Source organism: Juglans regia, chromosome 7, assembly GCF_001411555.2.
Source record: "Juglans regia cultivar Chandler chromosome 7, Walnut 2.0, whole genome shotgun sequence".
Lineage (NCBI taxonomy): Eukaryota > Viridiplantae > Streptophyta > Magnoliopsida > Fagales > Juglandaceae > Juglans > Juglans regia.
In genome coordinates this window covers 45852797-45876896 of record NC_049907.1, presented here as the reverse complement: position 1 = coordinate 45876896, position 24100 = coordinate 45852797, and the positions used below count along the sequence as shown (strand labels likewise).

At 35.0% G+C, this 24100-nt stretch overlaps 2 protein-coding genes across 2 annotated transcripts; one reads left to right on the top strand and one right to left on the bottom strand.

The window, feature by feature from the left end:
- Window positions 1–4110: 4110 nt before the first annotated feature.
- Window positions 4111–6188, top strand: LOC108996179 (probable 2-oxoglutarate-dependent dioxygenase AOP1). Its single transcript, XM_018971949.2, has 3 exons — window positions 4111–4569; window positions 5209–5536; window positions 5699–6188. Exons 1-3 carry the CDS (start codon window positions 4190–4192, stop codon window positions 5945–5947), a joined length of 957 nt encoding a protein of 318 aa, XP_018827494.1. The 5' UTR covers window positions 4111–4189; the 3' UTR covers window positions 5948–6188.
- Window positions 6189–21734: 15546 nt separating this feature from the next.
- On the bottom strand, window positions 21735–23686 carry LOC108996105 (gibberellin 3-beta-dioxygenase 1-like). The gene is made up of 2 exons (XM_018971880.2): window positions 22889–23686; window positions 21735–22558 (listed from the first exon to the last, which is right to left on the bottom strand). The coding sequence occupies exons 1-2, from the start codon at window positions 23371–23373 to the stop codon at window positions 21928–21930; spliced, it is 1116 nt and encodes a 371-aa protein (XP_018827425.1). The 5' UTR covers window positions 23374–23686; the 3' UTR covers window positions 21735–21927.
- Window positions 23687–24100: the final 414 nt, after the last annotated feature.

Sequence of the window (24100 nt, the reverse complement as noted above, 5' to 3'; positions counted from 1 at the left end):
CGTGGTGGGAAACCGCGATGCAATCTTTTTGCCACGTCCGATGATTTAAAACAAAGTAAAATATGTGATTCTATTTTTTACTCTCATATTTCATTAAATACATTTCATTTTCCACAAAATCACTAAGGAAGGACAGAAGCCTCAACAAAGCTTCACAAGGGAAAGAAATCCCCTTGATGCAAAGCAGAGCCCACGGGAGGGGAATCCATAGTCAAGCAAGCTTCACCCACAGGAGGAAATAATTTTTGATGGAAACCATCCTCCATTCCTTTCTCATTCCTGATTTTATTCATATCAGATTTAGGAGTTCAAACCAGAGTTCTGAGTGACTCTTAAAGCTGAAAGATTTCCTGAAAAATCATGTGGAAGAGAGGAATCGACAAAAAGGGGAACATGAAAGATAACCAATCAACATACCCTTAAGAAGAGTAAAAACATCTAAATTCTATGATCCATTGTAGAGGTTTATTAAATGAGAAAATTAGATTTTCAGCTAATTTAATCTTTGTGGGTTCAGAGTTTCACTCTTGATCTGCAGACAAAATCATGAAAAAGATTTGAGTCTTGGTCCAGTAAAAGAATTGAGAAAGAGAAAGAGAGAGAAATGCAGTATGTTGGGTTGTAAGCGAAATGTAGTGCGGTTGGGTTTGTGGGAGAAATGCGATTCTACTACCCCATGAAGAAGACTTGCTATGCATTTGAATGAGAGTAAAATGCACTTCTATTTTTGTGGCCGAAATGTAGTGTAGCTGGGTTTGTGGGCGAAACAAGTTCTGCCACTTGGGAGAAGACAAGTTGACGTGCGAAGAAGCTAAAGATTCTAGTTTGAGGCAGAGGAAGGGACGTCCAGTTACTTTGGAAGGTTTCGTTCATGCAAAGGACTCATCTCCAGAGTTTGGTAACAGAATGATTAGCATCTTCGAGGGAGAGGGAGTGATCCGACATAGATGGAGATGGAGGGAGGGAGAAATGAAATCTCGAGAGGAAGAGAGAGCAAACGAAATGGATAGGGAGAGGAAGAAGAAGGGAAAAGTAAAACACGTATACACGCCGGTTGCACCAAGCGATTGTATCTATGATTTTTCTTATACGAAAAGGACCTTCTAACCAATATGATTATAAATACATAAATAGTTTATTTTTTATAAAAGAAAAAGGTTACGGTCATGTCATATATTAATAAGACTTTCTATTGTAATATATTAATCAGGTACGTACTGTATACATGATATATGTAGCTGGACAGTGCTACATCACGAGAGCTACGATTAGGTATAATTGTTTTTTTTTTTTTAAATCTGTTTTACATGTATTTTTTTATACTTTTAAATATTTAAAAAAAATAAAAAAATCATAATATTATTTAAAAATATTTTCTTAATCATTAAATAAAAAAAAATTAATAAAAAATTTTAATAATAACACTGAGCTGTAAGAACCAGTGATAAGAATATCATTTTTCTTAAGTTTTAGGGTGGCACTACAACCACTGCTGGTTCCTGCTAGTTATTTTGGTATGATTTTTTTTATTTTTATTTTTACTTGTATTTTTTAACACTTTTAAATATTATTGTTTTTTAAAAAAATTTACAATATCATTAAAAAATACTTATTTAATCTTAAAATAAAAAATAAAAAATATTAGCGATAACTTCCAACAAGAGTTGAGAGTAGAAAGACTAGCATTATTTAAAAAAAAAAAATACAATATCATTAAAAATACTTTTTTAATCTCAAAGTAAAAGAATAAAAAAACAAAAATTAAAAAGGATAGTTATCAGCGAGAGCTAGAAGCGGAAGGATAGCATTATCCAATGTAGCTGGGTGTCCCTGACTTTGAAATCTCTTTTGCATTTATGAAAAAACAGAAATCGGAAGTTTTATCCAATCGATAGTTAATCACATCATATATATTTCATGACATCTTGAATAAATATAATATAATATAGTTGATCAGGCATATCTATTTTCTATTGAAAATGTTATCATCATTATCTTATGATCACTCGGTTAACGTTACGGCTTTTATTACCACTTAATTAGATCAATCCGTATAAAAATAAAAAATAAAAATCCAAGATTTAGAGAGAGAGAGTCCTCATTCTCTCTAAAAACTACCCACATCAGAAATGATGCTGGGAGGGACTCTTCCCTCCTCCCTCTCTCATCTCCCATTCCTCTCATCTCTAATTTTTTTCATTTATTTTTTATTTTTAGATGTTTTTCAATGCTAAGTATGGAGGAAAATCAATCTATTGCTCTTCAGCATCCGGCGACCACCACGCGCCATACTGTAAGCTTTCCAAGGCGCCGATCCTTCAGACAAGCGAAGAATTTTACCGAACGGAGCGGCGCATGAACCATACGTGCAGCCCAAAAGGAGCACGAATCCACTCAGGATGCCCTTTTGCCGCCACGCGCAGCTTCTCTAGGTCTAGGATCACTAGCTACTTCAGACTTGACCGTCCACCATACCACTATAGTGGCGCGTGGCTCTCACGCGCCATCACAACCGCTGTTTGTGTTTTTTTCTCCAAAATTGAAAATACGTATCTATATCTCTTCAAGATGTAATTCATTATTTTTTTATGTATTTTTAATTTTTGTAATGTCTTCTTTTTTTAGAATAATAAAAATAAAAAAAATACGTAGTCTTTTAGACTTTCGTCCGTAGAGTGTATCCTCAACTCCGTCTTAGACGGGTGTGGGGTTTGGTTTAACCCTACTCTGTCTTAAATCTGTCTTGGACAAAGTAGTGTTATCTCTCAGACTTTAGGTCTGTAGAGGTTTGCAGTTTGGACTAGACCATGTTAGTCATGGTTGTGTACTGAGGAGCTATTAATGTTATAGTTGGCTTGTAATGTTTATTTTAGGTCAAGTTTGTAATGTCCGTTATTAATAAATGCAATATGTAAAAAAAAAAAAAAAAATCCATTACATTAGCTAGCAATATATATATATATATGATTATATGTAGTGGGATATATAGTATTAGTATAGTTATAGCATTTGTCTTTCCTTATGTGCCTTCAATAACATATACCAAAACTAGCAGTCTAGCATGCATGCATCATGCAGTACTCCGTTTGAATTTTGATTTGATCTTATTAATATTGTCAATTAACGATTGAAAAGTCGAGAGATCAATTATGGGATCAAAATAGCTGTAGGGACATTTCATTTCTCTTTTATTTATCGATCGCACCCTAGCTAACATTTGTTTTACTGCATACGTTTGTAAAGACTCCTCACCTCCTCCGATCCTATTGTAATTTTACACAATTTATTAATTTATTTTTTCAATAAAAAATTAATGATGGAGAAGGTGCTATAATATATATAATTACCAGACATGCATGAGGCAAAGAGAAATTTCAATATTTTATTGTAATTATTGTACGACATTTCATATAATTATTGTAAAAAAAGAAAACTCATTGTACGATGAATTAATTATTATATAAGAGTAGTACGTATAATATATCGTACGCCATATAATATATCGTACGCCATATAATATATCGTACGTATTGTTTTTATTATTAAGCCCTAATTACTAGTGGTCCTATATACAGCAATAAACAATCTTGTCCTTAGTTCTTATTATATATTAAGCATGCACCACATGATGCAAACTATATGACCCTGTAATGATCATGATCATCTGTATGCATGCGATTGTACATGTCCGACGTTACTTTCTAAAATACCCTATATATTAACCATTAATTAGTTTCATACGTGTTTTCTGTATGTCATGTAACTTGATTATATTACAATATTATTACAAGAAACAAAAATGAGGTGTCATCCATGACGAACCTATATATATATATATATATATATATACACACACACACACACATACACCCGGTTAATTTGAAGCAAAATTTTTCAAAGACAAAATTTAAGCAAGCTGATTATATAATTAAATTGACGTCCCGTACATAATTAAATGATCTCATTTTTTTCTCAATACTTGACGCTAAGCGTATGATCTACTTACAGATCATATATATATATATATATATATATATATATATAACTTATAAAAAAAATAGATATATATATATACACTATATATATAGGACAAAGCAGTACCCCGAAAGTTCAAACAAACCACAAGAATAAATACATATAGCATATATATTCTTCCACATTTCACCAAAGAAGTAGCAAATTAAAGAAAATGGGGTCCGAGTCCGCTGATCTCAAACTTCCTGCCATAGATTTCTCTAATCCTGATGATCTAAAACCAGGCAGTCCCGAGTGGGAGTCGTTGAAAGGCCAAGTCCGACAAGCACTCGAAGAGTACGGTTGCTTCGAGGCTTTCTTCCATAAAGTTCCATTAGAGCTTCGAAAGGCGCTGTTGGGTGCAACGGACGAGCTTTTCGACCTCCCTTTACAAACAAAGCTGCGTAACGTTTCTAAGAAGCCGTATCATGGGTATGTTGGGCAATACCCTATGGTGCCACTCTATGAGAGCATGGGCATTGATGATGCAAACATCTCTGAGAAAGTTGAGAGCGTCGCAAACGTCTTGTGGCCTGAAGGAAAACCTAGTTTTTGGTATTATTAATTTTCTATCCATCCTTATTTTAGTCTCAAATAAATATTATATATATATATAATATATATATTTATATACCATATTTAAGGAAAAGGTGGCTTTTAATTGTTGGCACGATCCCATTTTTTTAAAAAAAAGGCTTGCCTTAATAACCTCAAATTTGCACAATGGAAACTTGTACGCAACTTTGGTTTCTTTACTAAATGGTAGAGAAATAATTCACAAAATTTCTTGAATTATATGCATGCATGATACATGCTACAGCACTGTTATTATTCTCTCTGGTAAATCAGGAAAATTAATTAAACATTGTTTTCTCTAAGGCCTCATTTATTTTTACAACCATTCTCATCTCATCTCATCTAATCATTACAATTTTTTCAAATTTTTACACAAAATAAATTAATAAACAATTCAACTTTTACATGTTACAAAATAAAAATAATATTAAAAAAATATTTTATAATAATATTTTATTTAACTTTTATCTTAACTCATATCATTTCATCAAGGCATTTCTCTAAAGGGATAGACATTGTTTTCTCTACGGTACTATAAAAACTTGCACGCGTCTACCACTAAATAATTATTTATCTTTCCTCCATTTTATTTTTTAAATCTGACTTTTGGGCATGCAGCAATACCATACAGTCATTCTCGGAGCAACTATCAGAATTGGATCGAATAGTGAGGAGGATGATTTTGGAGAGCTTAGGTGCTGAAAAATATTTGGATGAACACATGGGGTCGACCAATTACCTTCTGCGGGTAATGAAATATACAGGGCCTCAAACGACTGAGACCAATAAGAAGCTTGGACTCACAGCACACACAGATAAAAACATTGTGACCATATTGTATCAAAACGAAGTTGATGGATTAGAGGTAAAGACTAAAAATGGCGAATGGATCAACGTCAAACCCACCCCCGACTCTTTCATTGTCATGATTGGAGATTCTCTACTGGTAATTGTTATGATATTGGACCTTTAATTTATAATTTCCAGAAATAATTTTATATATGTTCGATCGTGTCCCATAAATTAAGGGATGCATGCATGCATGCACCTAATTAAAGAATGAGTTTTAACATGAGAATATATAATATACGAGTTTGCATGCATGCAGGCATGGGTAAATGGTTGGCTGCACTCTCCATATCATAGAGTGATGATGACGGGAGAGAAGGCAAGGTACTCGGCGGGGTTGTTTTCGATACCCAAAGAAGGATACATCATAAAAGCCCCAGAGGAGCTAGTTGATGAGGAACATCCTTTGCTCTTTAAGCCCTTTGATCATGTTGAGTTCCTCGCCTTCTACTACACTGAAGCTGGTCAGAGAGCCGAGTCTGCTTTAACCACTTATTGTGGTGTTTAATTAATTATCTTGGTGGTGTTGCAATGTTATTACAATTTAGCTTATAGCTAGCTAGCATGCATCAGCTTGTATTTTTGTTGTGTTATTATAAGGTCACGGGCCGGGCCATAAAAAAAAAAAGAAAAAAAAAACTGTGATTTCCAAAGCTAGTTTTTCCTTTGTATGGCTTTAGTTTTCATGAATTAAAGGAATAAATAATATCTGAGTGCACGTGGGAATAAAAAATAATATTATTAATATAGCTCTTCTTTGTAACTGTTATTTACCTTTTCTTCTTTCATATGATCGACTTAAAAAACGCATTTAAGTTTTGGTTGGCCAGTCCCTAATGATCGTGGCTCAAACAGTCTAATTTGTAATCTCTGTCGTGAATAGAGGTGATATTTTTTTAAAACTTAAATTTTTAGAGATTTATCGTTTAGATTAGACCATATCAATCATGAAAATGTACTTAAAAGTTATTAACGATTGTAATTGACTTGTTTTTCAAATCAATTTTATAAATCCTCTCTTAAAAAAGGGTTATGATCCATTTTTATCAAAAAAAAAAAGTCTAATTTATTATTTCCTGGCCCCGGCCAGCAGATCAAAGTGATCTCTTCTTTTCTTAATATTATATTAATTTTTTTTTTCGGTTAAATTATCTTATGTTAATTTAAATCTTTTTTTTTAAGAATTTAAATCATGTTAATAGAAGACATAACTGTAGTGATATATATTTGAAGGCTTTTTACATTACAATAAAACTTCCACGACATAATTTGATTTGTAATATTTAAATTTTATAAGTTATTTTCCAAATCAAATTATAACATGCGGATGGTGTGTAATGTAAAGACCTTCAAATAAAATTATTCATAAATAAATGATTGTGCCAAAATTTTAAAATGATGAAAAGAGATAATAAAAGATAATTATATAGTTTATATTTTCATATTCTCTTATCTCACATGCGAGTTAGACTCCTTAATCTTAATAAGTATGCCCAAGACATGAAACATTCAACTCATGAAATAGATAGTATAGAGTACTTAATATTCAAGAGTTATTCTATTATCAAGTCGGTATATATGTGAATCAGCACATTATCCACATTACTTAAATGGTAAAATTTAATATGTAAGATTCAAATTTTAAAATTTATTTTTTAAATCAAATCAAGTCATGCATATAAGCACTTTACTAGATGTACTGTCCACACCGATTTATAAATAGAAATTTTCAATATTAATTCAAATTGATCATTCAGACCTTCTATACTCATACTTTATTAATTAAATCACATGCAATTTAACAACTTAAATTTTCGAGAAGAGATAAATCTGATCGTTTAATTTATATTCTTGTAGTGAAGAACAAAATAAAAGAAATTATTAAGGTTTTATGAGAGAGATCAGCAGTCAATTACTGGGCTAACAATTGATCATCAAAGTCGACAAGGGTGGAACTGTGTAGACGGTTCCCCCCAAAGTCTTAATAAATAATATTATGTATTGTAAAATTATAATTTTACACTCAAATATCCTTAAAATATTTGTGATTGTCCCCTCAACACTCAAACATGCACCCAGCCAAAGTAGTATGCTAATTTCTAGAAGTCTAAATCTATTATTTTTGTTCACACACTGACACACCATCTCTACTAGCCTATGATAGAAAATGACAATAAATTAAGTTTATTTTTCCTTTTACGGACTAAATAACAAAATAACTCTCACTTATCTATCTTCTACTTTTTTTTTTTCTTCTTGCTCTTTTTCTATTCTTTACGACATGGAGACTGCTTTGGAGTTGGAAAATTGTTGAATCATTGGCTTGCTTGCAGCCATGGTAGCTCGAGGAAAATGAAGTACGACAGAACTCAAGTGAGAGGTTTGGATGGGCGGCTTTAATAATTTAGTCATTCCTAGATAGTTATCTTATATAGTTAATGTTAAATGTCAGTGGCGGCCAGTTCCATCGATTATTATTCATCTTTACATACAACACACTTTGCCAATCGCCTCTTGCACACCAAATCTTAGTTTCGCACCTAATAGTCGATATACTTATACTTACTATTAGAGTACTGACATTGGCTTAACCAAATGCCAACGCATCTAAAAATTTTGACTTTATACTAGTAAAACCTTCTGCATTGGAGAATCCAAGACATGGGAGCTCCACATATGAGCTACAGTAAATCCAAACATTTCTCCATCTTTGACTAGACAATGTTCACAGCCAAAACATATATTTTATTCTAAAATATTGCTATCTCTAATTATTAATTAACATTGTCAATAATAATATTAATTAACTAAATTTGTGCATGATTATTAATATTACTATCTCTAATTATTAATTAATATATGGTTAGTATAGTTGTAAAATATGAAAAAAAAAGTTAATAAATATTATTATTAAAAATAATATTTTATTAATATTTTGACTAATATATGATAATCCAATGTGGAGTTATATGTTGAATGACTTAATTGGTTTTAGGCAAAACATGTAGTTTTAGGCAAATTTTAACTAGACCTTTGTCAATACTCTTAAACCTAGTTTGTTTTCACAAATAAGATGAGATGAGTTGCGATTAAAGTTAAAAGTTGAATAAAATATTATTAGAATATTTTTTTTTAATATTATTTTTATTTTGAGATTTGAAAGTTGAATTGTATATTTTATTTTGTGTAAAAATTTAAAAAAGTTATAATAATTAAATAAAATATAATAAGATGAATTAAAAAAAATTATAAAAATAAACGAAACTTTAACTGTGGTCCCCGGTAAGTTCGTAACCACAGCCTGCCGGAATTAGAGAGAATTAATGGTACTGAAGATGTTGGAATTTTTTTCGTCTTTAAAAACAACCCATAATTCTGATTTTAAAATTATTTTGGCCTTTTGGGTCGTCCTATCATTGTCTTACTTTCTAGTCTTGTCCAGAAGTCCACCAGCTTCATCATGGAAGCCCACCCGATTAGTCATTGAAAAAAAATAACACTACTCTAACCAATGATTTTTACCAATAGTTTTTATCGTTGTACTTTATTTATTTATTTATTATTATTAGTTTTACTTAATAATTAAGTAAATATTTTTTAATAATATTATAAATTTTTTTATTTTTTAAAAAATTTAAATATATTAAAAAATATATAAAAAATAAAAATCACAAAAATATTAACAGTAGCTGAGAGCGGTGGCTCTAGTGCCACTCTTGAGAAAAAAGGAGCGTTGGGGCCCTCAACTTAGTAAATATCACGAGTCTATAGAAATATATATGAAAGAAGGAATTCATGAAGTGGATAGAATAAGTCCAAGAAATTATTCCTTATACCCAAAAAGCCTTTAATATTTCAAAGCCTCTGGCCATCCGGAGCTTATAAGTCTTTTATGTGGCAATTAAATATGATATGGTAATTTTATTTTTATTTTATTACTTACTTAAGTTAGTTCAATTAGTTCAAGTGTATTATAAACATCTCATATTGGATATTAGAAAGGTGATAAATGAGATTCTTTTTTACGAGAGAGAGAGAGAGAGAGTTTTGGCTCTTTATACCGAATAGAACTTGAGCTTTTCATGGATCCATTGCAAATGATATCGGAAAGTGCACTTTCCTTTGATCTTTACACCAATGCAGTTCTTGCTTCAAAAGAAGGGCCGGGAGATCAGAACGGGTTACGAGTTTTTACCATTTGCAGCATACATAAAAATTATATATAAGAAAAAAAAAAAATTAAGATTTGGATTTATGTTGGGAGTTAAGATTTGAGGCCGGGTCTTCAACCACCACATCAATAGAAACCGACTTTTGCGTCCAAAGTATTTCGATACTCAAAGTGAAGCTAAAAAATATCATTTGCGGTTAAATTATATTCAAAGCAAAATTGCATAGCAAATGGTGCCATACGGCAATTTCAATAATTTTTTTTTTTTTTTTTTTATTGTGGCAAAATTTTATTCATGAATAAATGGACATGAAAGGGTTACGCAAACTAGTGTTTGGTAGAAATACTTATGTATCTAGGCCCTAACATAAAATTTGACTTTTGAGGTAAATGACAAACTCTTGAGAGCATCTATATTGACATTATGAAGATAATTGCATAAATCAAACTAATTGCATAAATCAAGCAACATTCCATTTGTAGCATCATTTCCTTTTACAAATAGTGTACATATTCTGTAATTGCAGATTAGATCAGATCAATACAAATCATTTTACAGCCAAGTGCATATTTTCTCTCCTCCTTTACATTTCTTATCATGGCATCAAAGCAATTCTTTCTTTGGGATCTCTGAAACGTTTCCGCAAACACCATGGCTCCACCACCCACCCAAACTCCATCGCAACTCATCAGTGACCTCACTTCCCCATATTTCCTCACTGTTGCCGACAACCCAGGAGCAACCCTGGTTCCAGAACCCAAAGTTTGATCTATTGTCAAAATCCTTCTGAAGTTTGGAAAGACTTAGACCACCGATTCTCTCAAAGTAATCACCCGCAATTGTATCATCTTAAGCATGATCTTGTCAACCTCCATCAAGATTCCATGACTGTTACAACATACAACAACACCATCAAGGAGCTCTAGGATAAATTGCACAATTTACAGGAACCTAACTCTTGCACATGTAGTGCTCGAGAAAATGCTTCAGCAAAGGAAAACATAGAACATTTATTCCAATTTCTCATGGGCCTCAGTGATTCCTTTAACAATATCAGGAGCCAAATTTTAACTATGGATCCACTACCCTCTATTGCTAAAGCATATGCGACTGTTCATCAAGAGGAGACACAGCGCCACCTTCGTTTACATCTCTTACCCACACTCGACAACACAGCCATGGTTGTTTCTCGCCCTTTCAATCAAGTCCACAACAGAGCACGAAATGACAATAAATGCACCAAATGCGGCAAAGAAGGCCACCTGGTTGAGAGTTGCTATGAGATTATTGGATACCCAGCCCATTGGAACACTTCCAGGCCTAAACAGAAGCATGTTGTTGCCACTGCCAACGCAGTATCTTGGGCATTTTCTCCTTCCACTGCAAGTGTAATTCCTGGCCTCTCCACTGAGCAATATCAGCAATCGTTGGATCTTCTTCAGCCCAGTCGTGCAGATGATTTCTCTGGTTTCTTTTTCTTTCACTGCTTTCATTTCTTCTATGCCTTGGGTTATTGACACGGGTGTTTCGGCACATGTAGCTTCTATGAAATTTCTACCACATGCTACCCACATAACATTTTACTCTCAGTTTCTTACTTTACCCACAGGGGCCACGGCTTAAGTAACTCACATGGGCAATCTTCAATTATCACCCTCCTTCCACCTTACTAATGTGTTGTTTATTCCTGGTTTTAAATACAATCTTATTTCTGTGAGTCAATTTACTAAAGCCTCATTTTGTCTTACTTTTTTTACTCAATCTCATTGTATTTTTCAGGACCAACACATGGGGAAGCTGATTGGAATGGGTGAGGAATGTGGAGGTCTATACCACCTTCAAGCCCCGGGTCCCATTGCTCTTCACACCGACTCTACTACTAAACCATTGTGGCATTTTCATTTAGGACATTCATCCCTTCATTGTACTCCAAAAGATTTTTCTAATTTGAATAAAGATGCTCATTGTGATATTTATATCCGTGCTAAAAATACTCGTTTACCATTTTCATTGGTTGAAAATAAAAGTGCTAGTTCTTTTGATCGTATTTATTGTGATATACGGGGTGGCTATGCCACACCTTCTCATTCTAGTGCACATTATTTTCTTACAATTGTAGACGATTATTCTCGTGTCACTTGGGTTTATCTCATGAAATTTAAATCAAACACTTTTTATTGCCTCACCAATTTTTTTCTCATGATAAAAACACAATTCAATTTTGACATAAAACAAATTCGCACTGATAATGGTCAGGAATTCTTATCACATCGCATGCAAAAATTCTTTTCTGATCATGGTGTAATTCATGAGCGTACTTGTGTTGAAACACCTTAACAAAATGGTGTTGCCGAAAGAAAACATCGTCACCTCTTAAATGTTGCTCGTTGTTTACGTTTTCAAGCTTCTTTACCTATCTCTTTTTGGGGTGAATGTATCTTAACTGCTACATATTTGATTAACCGCACCCCATCAGTCTATCTTCACCATTAAAGTCCGTATGAACTTCTCTTTCATAAAACCCCCTCCTATCAGCATCTTCGTGTTTTTGGTTGTTTATGCTATGCACATAATTTAAACGTTCATCGTGACAAATCATCACCACGTGCCACCTCATGCATCTTCCTTGGTTATTCACTTAGTCACTCCACCTATCGTGTATATAGCATAGACACCAAGAAAATCTTTTCTTCACGTGATGTTCGGTTTGTTGAGACTGTCTTTCCTTATGCTGACCCTACAACTTATCAACTCACAGACAATCCACTCACTGTTCCTACGATCCCTATCGACTTCAATCCTATGTTCCTTGAATGTCCTTCTCAAGATCACATCCTATGTTCCTTGAATGTCCTTCTCAAGATCACTTCTCTAACCCCAATCCAGACAATCCAACAGACAGTCCCATTGATAGTCCCGCTCTTGAACCCGTTGACACCAACCCCTCAAATCTCTCTTCTCGGCCACACCGCCAAATCACTCGTCCTTCCTACCTTCAAGATTACATCTGCTTAGATCTTCCAGAATCTTCACGTTCCAATCTTGCTCCACAGACTTTCTTAGGTACGGTTCATTCTTTACCTAATTTTCTTTCTTATCATTTTTTTAGTCCTAATCACTTTGCTTTTGTCACCTCTGTTTCCAAAAATATTCATGACCCTCAATCTTATTATCAAGCTGTTGTTCCTCACTGGAGGACTGCTATGGCTGATGAAATCAAAGCCCTAGAAGCCAATCACACCTGGACTTTTAAACCTCTTCCTCCCAACAAAAAAACCATTGGTTGTAAGTGGGTTTACAAAACCAAACTCAGGGCTGATGGATCCATTGAACGCCATAAAGCTCGATTGGTTGCTAAGGGTTACACCCAGGTAGAAGGTTTGGATTACCATGATACTTTTGCTCCCGTTGCTAAACTTGTTACACTTCATTGTCTTCTTGCTATAGCTGCAACTAAAAGTTGGTTTTTACACCAATTAGATGTTCACAATGCTTTTCTTGATCTTGATGAAAAAGTTTACATGCATCCTCCTCCCGATTATTACTCCAAGGGGGAGAAACTTTTTTGTCGCTTGCACAAATCTTTATATAGTCTTAAGCAAGCCTCTCGCCAATGGTACTCCAAGGTGTCTCATGTTCTTACCTTGGCAGGTTTTTGTCAATCTCATGCTGATCATAGTCTTTTCACCAAGACTACAGGCATCGTGTTCACTGCCATTCTGATATATGTTGATGACATTCTTGTTACTGGCAACAATCTATCCACCATCACCGCCCTCAAGGACCACTTGGCTACTGCATTCAAAATCAAAGACCTGGGGAATTTGAAGTATTTTCTTGGCATTGAAATAGCACGATCACCTGCTGGAATTTTCTTCAACCAACGCAAATATATTATGGACATCCTCTCTGATGCTGGTCAACTTGGCTCTCGCCCTGCTTACTTTCCCATGGAGCAACATCTTAAACTCAATGACACTAATGGTGATCTTCTTGCTGATCCAGCATCCTACCGCCGCTTGGTTGATTGTCTCATCTATTTGACCATCTCACGTCCAGATATTACTTACGTAGTGAATATTCTGAGCCAGTTTATGCACTCCCCTCGTGAGCCACATCATCAAGCTGCCCTCCGTTTACTTCAGTATTTAAAATCCACTTCTGGTTATGGATTATTTTTTCTTTAGCCTGCAGTTTCCAATTATCAGCCTATTATGACTCTGATTCGGCCAGCTGCCCTAAGACTCAACGATCCACCACTAGCTTTGTTATCAAACATGGAGAGAGCCCTATCTCTTGGTGAACAAAGAAGCAATCCACTATTTCTCGCTCTTCTGCTAAAGCTGAATATCGTGTCATGGCTAATACCTCTTGTGAGATTACATGGTTACGATCTATTTTTCGTGATCTCACAATATCTCATCCTCAACCTGCACTACTTCACTGCGACAATCAAGCTGCCATTCATATTGCACGCAATCTGATTTTTCATGAACGCACCAAACACATAGAGATTGATTGCCACTTGGTGCGTGACCACATTTGTGCTAGTCTTCTTACTCCCACTTATTCACCCACTTCTCAACAACAAGCAGATCTCTTCACAAAACCTTTGGGTCGAGAATTGTTTGTCTTTTTCAGATCCAAATTAGGTATTACAGATCTTCATACTCCAACTTGAGGGATAGTATTGACGTCATGAAGATAATTGCATAAATCAAGCTAATAGCATAAATCAAGCAACATTCCATTTGTAGCTTTACCTTCCATTTGTAGCATCATTTCCTTTTACAAATAGTGTACATATTCTGTAATTTCAGATTAGATCAGATCAATACAAATCATTTTACAACCAAGTGCATATTTTCTCTCCTCATTTACGTTTCTTATCAATCTATAAGAAGAAAATACTCATGAATAATATTATCAAAAATATATTGAAGAGAAAAAGAAATAAAGAGTTATTTTTCTATATAAGTTTGTTCACTCATACACTTACATGAACTTTGACATTGATGATCTTAAGTGGTATGAATATCCATGGTGATTGTTGCAAATAAGAGGGTGTACTCTATTGAACTTTTTTTTGTGAGTGACACTATATCTGAACTAAGATGCATATAGGCATGTTACTTGCCCCATTTCTTATATATATAAAATAAAATTTTTGTTATTATTTATTTATTTTGGTATATATAAAATAAATATGAAAATATAAAATATATTGAGATATCGGTCAGTGTTGGGAGCTCTTTTTTCATTTGCTGCATAAGTCTCAGTGGTGGGTCTCTATTTTGCTTCTAAATCCCAGTGGGACCCTAAGGCACAAGGCATGTGCACGGTCACTAGTCACTTATGTGACTTAAGTTATTTGAGCCAAACACATACACGCCCAGCCCCCTAGTGTATTTTTCTGAGTCCCCCGATACACGGCTCACGACACACACATTGCAAGAGCCCTAGCCCTAGCCCTAACCCTAGCCCTAGGTCATTTGTCTGGTCAAGTAAGAGTGTCAATTGACAAGTTTTGTAATTGAGCTTTACTTGTAATTGATTTTCAAATAATAAAATTGATTTTTCTGAATTTAGCTGCCCCGTAGGGTTTTACCTTTAAAGAGTTCTTTAAAGGGTTTCCATTCGATACCAATCTTGGTGTTATATAATTTATTTATTTTACGTTATTGCTTAATTATTAAATTAATTGCATACTTGACAACTAACTAATTTGTTAAATGAATTGGTAGATATTTTCGCTACGTTATAGAAGTACTTGGGTAATTTTAGAAACCATGAAAGACTGTAAAACAAGCATATTATAGTGGACTCTACCCTCCCCAAACTCCTGTGGACGCGGTAGGTTATGTGCCGAACCACATAAATTTGCGTGTCCATCTTTCTTTACTTTTATGTATTTATTTACTATTCATTGTCATGGATGTACGCGCAGACATTGTACAACCGCACTTGAACACTGTCCGGGGCTCCACACCACACCGATCGAGGTCCAGATTGCCATAGCAGGCTGAGAATGATTCTTTCTACCCTTTTGGTTTGTTGTGCCGATTTTAGGCATTAACACCAGATTTTGTAGTTTGATATGACTTGAGAAGTTTAAAGTTGCACACTTATAAGATAATGTAATTGCTTTATGGATTGTGATATAATGTAATTGGTTAGGTTAAAAAGTAAGCACTTTGTGTAATTGATTTATGGATTGTAATATAATGTAAAATGTATAATCTTTTTTATGTATTTTGTAACAATAGTTTCAGAGTTGGCAATAAATTTTTCCTAGCAAATTGTTTATATTTGTGGCACTACTAGTTAGTCACAAATGTATTTCTTGACCGCATAGTCGGTCTATTTGCATCACAAGAATAGCACATTTGTGAAGATCTTTCTCGCCACAAATATTAAACAATTGAGGCGATATCTATTTGCGACACTAAAAACAGCTCAGAAATAATCTCTCTCTCTCTCACTCACTCTCTTTCTCTCTCTTTTTAACGGCGATATTTCCAATTACGGTACAAACATATTGCCGTGATTGTATTTTTTTACCATCAACTCACTCTTTTATATCTAAATTGAAATACATTTGTGACAATAGAATTCACTGTAAATATTAGAGCTATTTGTGATCCACACTGGTTTCACTGTCATAAATGTTTTGAGACTATTTTCACAATAATTTTATTCGACATAAAAGACCGTTTCTGCTGTAGTGAATCTTTGAACCGAGGTGATACTCGCTTTAGTTTTTTTGTAATTTTGTTATATGGATTTGATCTTAGGGGTGAGGGGTCTTCAATCTAGACTCTAGGGATAATTAATAAAAGGTTATTTGCAATTTAAAAGCTTCAATTTTTAACATTTTTTGAGTTTTTTAAATTCACTGATAAATGCAAAAGATTTTTTTGTCGTCTCAATAATATGTGGAGGTTGAAAAAACCATAAAAAATTTATTATATACTATGGGAAATGCTATGCATCAGTTCCACACCAGCACACACTTCACATCACTTTTTTTTTTTTTTTACACTCAATAGGTTGAGTGTGTGCTGGTGTGGGGCTGATGCAAATATTTTTCCATATACTATATAGCATGTAAAAATGCACTAAATTGAACGGCGTATTATAAAACTAGCTAGCATATAAAGCAAAGGTACGTTGTTAGTCCGATTAAATTGACCATTGATGGGTTCAAACTCTGTCATTTTGTACGTCTGTGTACGCGGTATCCTAAATTGGACAATTTATATATATATATATATATATATATATATATATATATATATACATAAAGAGATTAACTTCAAATAGGATTAGGTGAATAAAGGAATTTTACACCCTCCAATCAAAAATTTACACGTGAGCATTTTAAGAGAAGAAAAATAGAACCACTCACAGGCAAATCCCACTCTCTTTCTCCCCCCCACCCCCCTCGTTCTCTCTCTTTCTTTCTCTCTCTCCTCCCTTTCTCTGTTTTTTTCTATGGCGACTGATTTTTTTTGGCATCTGCATCCAAATTTTTGTGCTTTTCTTTATGAATTTGAAAACGTTTATGGATAGACAACAAAAACCCAAAAATATTGAAGCACCAACAAATGCCCAAACCCATCGTCACGGAATTAACCATCTTCTTTTTCTTCCTCAAAGAAGCTATATATAAAGTTGCTATGTTCTACTCCCAGTAAGAAGAGAAAAAAAAAAAAAACAAGAATTCGCACTGCTATAAGTGTTCTATTCCCAGCAATAAGAGAAAAAAAATTAACAAATTTGCACTGCTGTGTTCTTCTCGCAGCCCTCAGAGCAAAAAAAAACCTTAGCAATGGCAGAGCGAGGAGAGAGAGCGCACTAGAAAGAAGAGAGAGAGAGACGAGGAAAGGGAGAAAAAGGAAAAGGAGATTTACTTACATGTTTGTAGTTCTATTATCGTTCACTTGAAAATACTTACGTGTCAAAATTCTATTAGATGGTGTAAAAGTCCATAACTCACCCGTCCGTCCCCTAGTCTCTCCCCATTACTACTGCCACCTGGCATGCAACGTCCCTTTGCTAAACTCGTTTCCGTCACGTAACAGTAAACTCGTACTCGAAGTGTTATAATTACAAAATAATTTTATAAAAATAAATTTATTAATTAATATAATTTTATATAAGACAATATTAGATTTACTTTAAATAACATTTTATAATAATATATCACATTAAAATATTTCAATTTGTAAAGCCGCATAAACTTCTAATTTTCTCGATATTTCTATATATGTATGTACGTATTACGATCGATCACTTGCATTCAATCCCACGGTGCTGCATTAATCATACTCTTCATCCCAACGTACTCCTTCATGTATACATGACTGTATGATGGATGCGTAATTTTCGATCCCAAACGGGGGTACTACCTTGACATGGAAGCCTTTTGCTTACCTCATTTTGTTGGAGACAGCTTTCGCGCGCATTCCTGTCATGTATTGATTGAAGTCCCATGCATATATGATCAGACTCGCTAATCGTTTCCAACCTTTGGTTTAGAGATTAGAGCCCCAAATTACTGCTAGAAGCGTGGACATTTAGAGTAAAGCGTGAAAGTCAAGAAATAGATGTTAATTAATGAAGTTCAGATGAATGTTAGTTTCAGTCACTTCAGAAATCAAAGGCGTTAGTTAGTACTACTGAAAGATGGACTTACATCAGCAGGAATACGACGTACTTTTTGGTTTGTTATCAGCAACTTGCGATATCCCTAGCTAATCATTCAGTGCACACGTCTTTCTGTGCTGGAGGTTTCGTCAAAGAAGTAGAAAAATGGGCAAGGCCATGAAGGACAATCAAAAGGCCAGTGATCTGAAGCTAGAGCAATCTTCTAACCACTATTTTTCAACAGGAATGATCGTATGGAGTTGATCCAGCTAGCTAGCTAGCTTGATGTCGTTATCATCAGGCCAGCTACTGATAATTTATAACTATGGTCAAGAATTTGCATCAAGTCACATAGATGATAAGAAAGGCAATTTAATGCAAAGATTTGGCATAGATATTTCCACGGAAAAAGAAAAAAAGTTAAAGCTGTAGGGCAAGCTTTCAAAGTCCATGCAAGTATGTAAAAGCTGATTGCCCTTTCTTTTTAGTTAAAGAGTCACTGCATCAAGCATATATATATAGATCTATTCTAGCTTGATCAGGTTAACTATCAAGCAGCTTGCATTTGCATGCACGTCATGCTTTTAAATCTCATATGGTTTCCATTATTATCACTATCGATCGTGTGGGTTCCTGATCAGGTCATTGTCAGAAAAACCAGGGCTTGCATTTCATAAATGAATGTTCTTAAAAGGAACGACTACGTACTTAATTTGGACTAGTATATCTTCATTTGAAATTATGTATAATAATATGAGAGGATCGATATATGAATCCTTTTGATGGAGACGTGAGTGATCATAAATTAAGTTGAAGTTGGGTAATAGCTAGGTACTTGAATCATTTGAAAAGACATTGACCCAAGGAATCCAGTACTGTTTCGATATTTTGGGTATTCATTAGTTATTAGGCTGTAGGGCCATATATATGATTCTCAATCTGAAGTGAAAAGAGAAACCGCGTAGAATTAGATGATCTTAATGGACTTGCTAAAGTGGGATCAGACACAAAAAATCTGTCCCCATTCTAAAAATACATTCACTTTAAAATGCGAGTTGGAGTTGGTGTCAAAGTGATTGTGAAATATGTGGAGATCAAGCAGCTGAGATTATAATCATCATGATGATATATATATATATATATATATATATGTTGATAGCATTCAAATTAGTTCGTGTAAAACATCTTATTCATAAAATCATACTTCAACCCAGCTTTTTAATTATACGATTTGATTGAGAGTGATTATGATATAATTCCCTGAATTAAAGGAGCTAATTAATTATTGATTCTGATGTTTGACAAACATGCCTGATCAACATTAATCAATCTAATGCTACCTAGAGATGAAAATAATGCACAGTGAAGTATATCATTGCATTATTAGCTAATAGTTATAAAATGATAAATGTCAGTCGATTCAATCAAGATTTTGGAGCTGCAAACTCTGGCAGATATTGGAACATGGCATCAAACTTTAGTAGGACAGCCTCTGCATCTGATCACTGCTCACAATTAGATGACAGCCGAAACTTGGGTTGTGGCTGTCCTATATTCTGAAGTCTATATATATATACTACTAATAATTGTCAAGACCACAATTATTCTAGGAGAAACATACCACAAAAACAAGGCTTTAAAGGCTTTTAATCATACATTGATTTGGATGTACTCCAGTCATGTCCATGATGGGGCCAATATGGAAATTGTTACAAGTATCCATCCATTTTGGTAATCAAATCCAGTGGGTACATCATATATAGGTCAAATTTCATATCTTTGAGAACCCACAGATTATATAGGAAGATATCCAACCTCTCTGCAACTGATAAAGTGTATCTTTCTACTCAATAAATCATACATGTTGCATTCATACTAACCACCGTGCAATTACAAATCTTTTTCAGTTTTTAATTTATTATTATTCATGTGGCTCTCATATTATATAGGATGGATTCGGCTGTACGTGCATATTAGTTAATTAATATTTTTCTTTACCCAAAAAAACATACATCATCATGTGTTTATCTACAACTTATTTTATATGGAAGATGACCAGTACTGTAACTTCATCTGGCCTGGGCAGTATTCATGCATGAATGGACCTTGATGCATAAATGGCATGCAGTAGAAGTACTGGTGATGGTGAGACAGGAAAAGGAAGTGTTTTTGGCTTTGATAGCTTAAAGCTGTTACCAAATATATATGAGAAAAGTGAAAGTACTAGAAATAAAGGGTAAGATGAGGAGGCCGGGAGACAAAAGAAAAAAGAAAATGATAGGTTCTTCCTACTATCTATTAATTAATTTTTTTGTATGTGATTTTTTTAATTTTTTATTTTACTTAATGGTTAAAGAAGTAATTATTAATAAAATTATATATTTTTTTAATTTTTTTTAATAATTAAAGATGTTAAAAAAATACTTAAAAAAAATAATAAATAAATAATAAATAAGTAATAAATAGATAGTATCACTGCCCAAAGATAAAAGGCCGGAAGGTGGTAAAGGTAAAAAATGCCTTATCTCGATGATAAAGAAAGAAAGGAGTGTAGCTCTGAGTGTTAGGCCGGCTAATGTCAAGGCCGTGCACGTGGTTGCAGAGGCAACATCATCTTCAACTAGCTTTTATATGAGGATATGATTTTCAAAAAAAAAGCATCGAAATGACTGACACTTGTGTCTTTACAATGACGCCGAAATCCACATTGGAAAAATCAAATCACACGATCGAACAATCATAGCCTCATATGGTATTGGTTAACTTATTAACGATTTTTTAAGTCGTCGTGTTTGGGAAACATTATTTGACTGTGTTTGACGATGATCAACTATTTTTTTTTAAAAAAATCAAAATTCACTATTATAAACAAATATTTAAAAAAAAAAAAAACTAAAATTTTAATACTATAAATGAAGCATACAATATAAATTAGTAACAATCTCAACGTCACATGAGCTTGTTCGATCGAACAACATCTAGCTAGCTAGCTTTGAATGATTTGTTATCTCGAATAAGTAACCTAATTAAATACAATCATTTAAAAGTTGTTTTGGTATTGTTTATTATTATTATTATTATTATAAGTAATTCTGCAAGCAAGCTTCTTTCATCGATATATAAAATGTTTGGCCGTTTCTATGTATCTTGAACATAGCGTTATTCGAACGTATTCCATGGATAACAATTTAATTTGCGTCTCAATGATTCAAGCATATATTGGAAAGGGGGATTGTCCTATAGGCTCTAGCTAGCTTCATGAATCAGTTCCAGGGCAAACCACGTCGGCTTGCGTCCTTTATTTGAATATTCAAATCGGGCAACTTTCCCTCTATCTCTTTCAACACAAAGACAAAAGATAGTACCAAACGCTCTTTTGTTTGCATCCCCATGCAGTATATGCAATTTGGTATAAACTTATCCTTTATGGGTGTTTTTTTCTCAATGCCAATTGACCTAATAATCAATCCTCCACCTTCCTTTTCTTTTTGTTAACCCCACAATCCTCAAGAAATGAGATCACCAATGATAACATGGCCAAACAAAAAACAACAGACAAGACAACAAATGGTAGGCCAAAATAATGGATAAAATTCTCAAAAAAAAAAAAAAAAGAGAAAAAAATAATAATCATGAAAATTAACATGATTTGAAGGTAAGTAGCTAGCTAGCCAACTTGTACTCTGTTATGATCATTTACATCAACCAATCCATTAAGAGGAGCGCAAAGGCGGACAGAGGAAAGTGCCTTGTTGAAATGCTTAGCCTTGGTGCCAAGGTACTCGGTCCAAGTGACTGGCCGGTAGAGTGGGGGGCGACTGGGTCCTAGCAGCTTTGAGAGTGGCGAGATTTGGACACTGCCTGGTGGCCCATAGAGATATGCAACTGAGAGACGATAACGGGTGCGGTTAACAACAGCGCGGTGGAGGACACTCGGGTACGAGCCGTTTGATAGGATGTGGAGGAGGTCGCCCACGTTGACCACAAGTGCACCCGGAAGTGGTGGAACCGTGACCCACCCTGTTCCCTCCCGGTGGACTTGAAGGCCACTGGTGTTGTTTTGGTAGAGAATGGTGAGCAGGGTCGAGTCGGTGTGTGCTGCTAGACCCATGGCTCGGTCGGGGTCCGGACAAGCAGGATAGGAGTTCAATTGCAAGGCTGCGGATGCCCCTTTCAAGTCACCTTTTGGGCCAGCCCATTTGATATCCTCCTTGGATATGCCCAAGGAGCCTAGCATTAGCCACATAAGCCTCCCTGCGAGCTTTTTCATCTCTGTCTCGTATTCTTCAATTGTGTCACTGGAAAAATATATATATATATATTTAAGGAAGATTAAGAACACTGTGTATATGTTAGGAAAGAAGCTAACATTATGGATATTAAACTAGGAAAACAGTAACCATTTGGATTTTGTTTTCCTGCTATTCTCGCTCCGAATCTTTTTTGTGGGGCCGTATCCGTCATTGCAATCTTTGCTAATTGCATTAAGGAAAGGAAATGCGTTTTATGTTTAGCTTTAGTACTTTCCCCACACACACACACAGCCAAAAGAAAAAAAAAAAACTGACTATGAAAAAGCAAACAACAATATTGCGCTTTTACACGTGCATGAGCATGTATAACCGTACCAGAATTTGCCATAATCTTGCGGCCAAAGTTGGCGGAATTGTTCGAGTGGCGAGCCTACGACGGTAAATCCCTCGGACCACATGAGCTTTGGGAAAAAGGAAGAGATCCGAGCCAGGCCATAGCCAGAGACACCATCTGGGGAACGAGCAGCTTTGAGTTTTTGCTGGACAGGTAGAGAGAATAGGCTTCTACCAGTGTTCTCAATGTCATCAAGAAGGTTTTGAGAGATGCTATGGTTTGTAACTTGGAACACACCCCAAGTTTTACATGCATGGCCTACAAGTGTGAGAGCATTTGGGTCAGAGAGATCGACAACTGGCACGGACTCTGAGCTAAATGAGTCGCCATATGAAGAAGAAGACTCGACGTCGAGTTGTCCCCATGTGTACGAGTCAGGTAACTCTTGAAGTGAGGTGAAGTCGGGGTGTTTATGGCACAGGTGGACAGGATGGGCTCTAAAGGCATCTGATAGTCTTAAAGGCATAGTGAAAGTTTAATTTGCTGTGAGGGCTTTGTAGCGAGAGCTAGGGAGATCAGAAAGAGAGAGGAGTAATTGTACTTTTGTGTGTAGAAGAAATTGGTGGGTGTGTCTCGAGCTAGGAACTATGGAAAGTTAGCTAGAATAAAGTTGTAGTAGTAGTAGTAGTAGTGGTAACAGTACTGGTGGAAGTACTTGGGTTGTGAGAATGCAAGGATAAAAGCCGGAAGCTGAGATGATAACAATGATGTGGGGAGTGGGGGGTTTATATAGGGAGAGAGCAAGAGTGTGCAATTGGGGGTGATTGGCATTGGAGTATGACGAATTTCGGGTGGTGAGGTTAGTATGACAGTGTGTGTGTGTGAGAGAGAGAGAGAGAGAGAGAGAGAGAGAGGCCGACGGGGGGGGAGCGGTAGTTTCTCAAGAGGGGTTGAGTGGTGTTGGGGAGTGTTGACAGAAGGGGACAAGAAATGAAAGGGGAAGCAAGTGTTTTGTAATGGACAAGGGAAAGAACAAAAGCGGAAAGGACAATCTTGTCCTCTACAAACAATATAACTGAACCAAAGAAAGGCATCTCAACCTCTCAAATACCAAAGGTATTCCATGAAAGGGAAGGGCCCTCCCTCTCTCCATGTGCCTCTGTCTTGTCCTCAAGTAGAAAAACATCTAAATCAGCACCCCTTTATCTTGCTCCTAGTCTCTCTGAAGTATAGGACAATACCCACCTTTACTT

What these genes read in the sequence shown, in the direction of transcription:
- LOC108996179 (XM_018971949.2), top strand. Translation starts at nt 4,190, where the DNA reads ATGGGGTCCGAGTCCGCTGATCTCAAACTTCCTGCCATAGATTTCTCT. An exon ending in GAAGGAAAACCTAGTTTTTG is followed by an intron (nt 4,570 to 5,208) that starts GTATTATTAATT and finishes TTGGGCATGCAG; the next exon opens with CAATACCATACAGTCATTCT. An exon ending in TGATTGGAGATTCTCTACTG is followed by an intron (nt 5,537 to 5,698) that starts GTAATTGTTATG and finishes GCATGCATGCAG; the next exon opens with GCATGGGTAAATGGTTGGCT.
- LOC108996105 (XM_018971880.2), bottom strand. Translation starts at nt 23,373, where the DNA reads ATGCCTTTAAGACTATCAGATGCCTTTAGAGCCCATCCTGTCCACCTG. An exon ending in CAAGATTATGGCAAATTCTG is followed by an intron (nt 22,559 to 22,888) that starts GTACGGTTATAC and finishes ATATTTTTCCAG; the next exon opens with TGACACAATTGAAGAATACG.